General features: G+C 73.8%; 1 protein-coding gene across 1 annotated transcript in view; it reads right to left on the bottom strand.

Annotated features, from left to right (window-relative positions):
- BARX1 (BARX homeobox 1) overlaps window positions 1-1,275 on the bottom strand; it is a 2,871-nt gene extending 1,596 nt beyond the window's left edge. The window contains exon 1 of the mRNA XM_040620402.1: window positions 1,050-1,275. Coding sequence (XP_040476336.1) covers window positions 1,050-1,275 — 226 coding nt within the window. The remainder of the gene's footprint in view (window positions 1-1,049) is intronic.
- Between the last annotated feature and the right edge of the window lie 476 nt (window positions 1,276-1,751).

Genomic DNA, 1,751 nt, shown 5'->3' with positions numbered 1-1,751 from the left:
TTTTTTTTTTTTTTGCCCGCTTCAAACGAATTGTTAACAACAGTGCAAAGAGCAGCGGAGAGGCTGCATCAGAGCGGCATTAAAACGAACAAACCGACCCTGCGGCCCTCCGCGCTGGCGGGCGGTGGCCGGAGGGTCTTGGGTGCGGAGCAAGGCCGTTTGCAGGGCGGGGCTCCTGCGGGGACGTCGGCGACCCCCTTCCCCGGCAGGCATCTCGCTGCGGCGGATGTTCGCCCCGCTGGAGCCGGCCAGGGCCGGGCAAGGTGCGGGCCAGTGTAAGGAGGGGACGAGCGATCCTTGGCGGAAGGTGGGAGAGGGAGGGCAGACAGACCCCATCGAGAGAAGTCCACCGACGGATGGAGAGAGGCCGGGAAAGGCCAGAAGTAGAAGGGGGTGCCGAGGAAGAGAACCGGCAGGAAAAGGCAGGATCCGCCAAGGAAGGAAGGGAACCGATGGCGGCAGAAGAAGGCAGAGCAGGCAGCTCAAGATGCAAGGAGGCCCAGCCGACCTGGAGGGGAAGGGCCAGGCGGGCAGCGGCTCACAGCCAGGCCTCTTATCCCCAGGCGAGGCCCATGGGCATCGGCGCTGGGGCAGAGGCCGTTGGTCCCCACCTGAGGCCCTGGAAGTAGCGTCAGCCCCCAGCACAGCCCTCGGAGACACGGGCTTCTGCCCCAAAGGTCCGGCTTCCCCGCCGTGGGCAGCCGCGGCCAATGCCGACCAGCTCTCTGCGGCTTAGGCCCAGGCGCCCGAGGCCTGAGGTCGCTCTGACCCGCAGTCTGACATTAGCAGTGTGGTCCTGCGCCCGCGCTAGGGATGCGGGCTCCTCCGGGCCCCGACTGGAGGCCGCAGGTCGGCGGTGAAGGAGAGAGCGGACGCCCCCCCAGCCGGCGCGGCCCGGGGGCACCAGGCCTGCTTTCTGAGCGGCCCGGCGCCTGCCCCTCGCTTCCCCGGCCGGAGCGCGCCCTGGGAGCCGCCGGGGCCTGTGCGCCCAGAGTTGCGTCCTCGAGGCAGCGCGGCTCGCTCCCCCCAACGCTCGGCCCCGCACGTACCCAGGTGGCTGTGGAACGGCCGCGCCGCCAGCAGCGCCTGCACGCCGAACTTGAGCAGCTCGCCCGCGGCGGCGGCAGCGGCGGCGGCGGGCGCGGCGCCCTTGGGCCCCGGCGGCTCGGTGAGGATCTCCTCGATCATGAAGCTGCGGTAGCGATGCGGCGGGTGGTCGGCGCAGCCCTCGGGCGGCCCGAAACGCGCGGCGCCGGGCTCCCCAGGCCGCTGCATCGCGGCGCCCGCGTCTCGGTGGCGGTGGCGGCTCGGGCGCGGGGCCCGCGCGGGGCTCTAGGCCGGCCCGCAGTTCGGGGCGGTGCGCGGGCACCGGCTCATGCCCCCTCCCCCGCCGGCCGGCCGGGCGGAGGCGCAGGGCGCGGGCGGGGCGCGCGGGGCTCGGCCTGTCGGACCCGGGACTGCGCCCCCGCCCCGCGCCGCCGCGCCTCTAGCCCGCTGGCCCGCGTCACCGCCCTCCCGCCCGCCCTGGCCGCCCCGCCCCGCGCCGCCGCCCCCACCCCCCAGGCCGAGCCCGAGGGAGGCCGGAGAGGGGAAGGAGGCGGGAGGGAGGGGGCCGCGAGAGGGGCGGGCCGACGAGACCGAGGGGACCCAGCGGAGCGCACGCCCAGGAAGGAGAGAGCGGGAGAGCTCGGAGACCAGACCCCCGAGATGGGAGCGGAGGGTTCGAGAGAGAGAGGTGAGAGAGGGGCCAG

This window comes from Ursus maritimus, unplaced genomic scaffold (genome assembly GCF_017311325.1).
Source record: "Ursus maritimus isolate PB19 unplaced genomic scaffold, ASM1731132v1 scaffold_34, whole genome shotgun sequence".
In the NCBI taxonomy this organism is placed as follows: Eukaryota; Metazoa; Chordata; class Mammalia; order Carnivora; family Ursidae; genus Ursus; species Ursus maritimus.
Note: the sequence above shows the minus strand (reverse complement) of the source record. Positions and strands in the feature narration are given on the sequence as shown.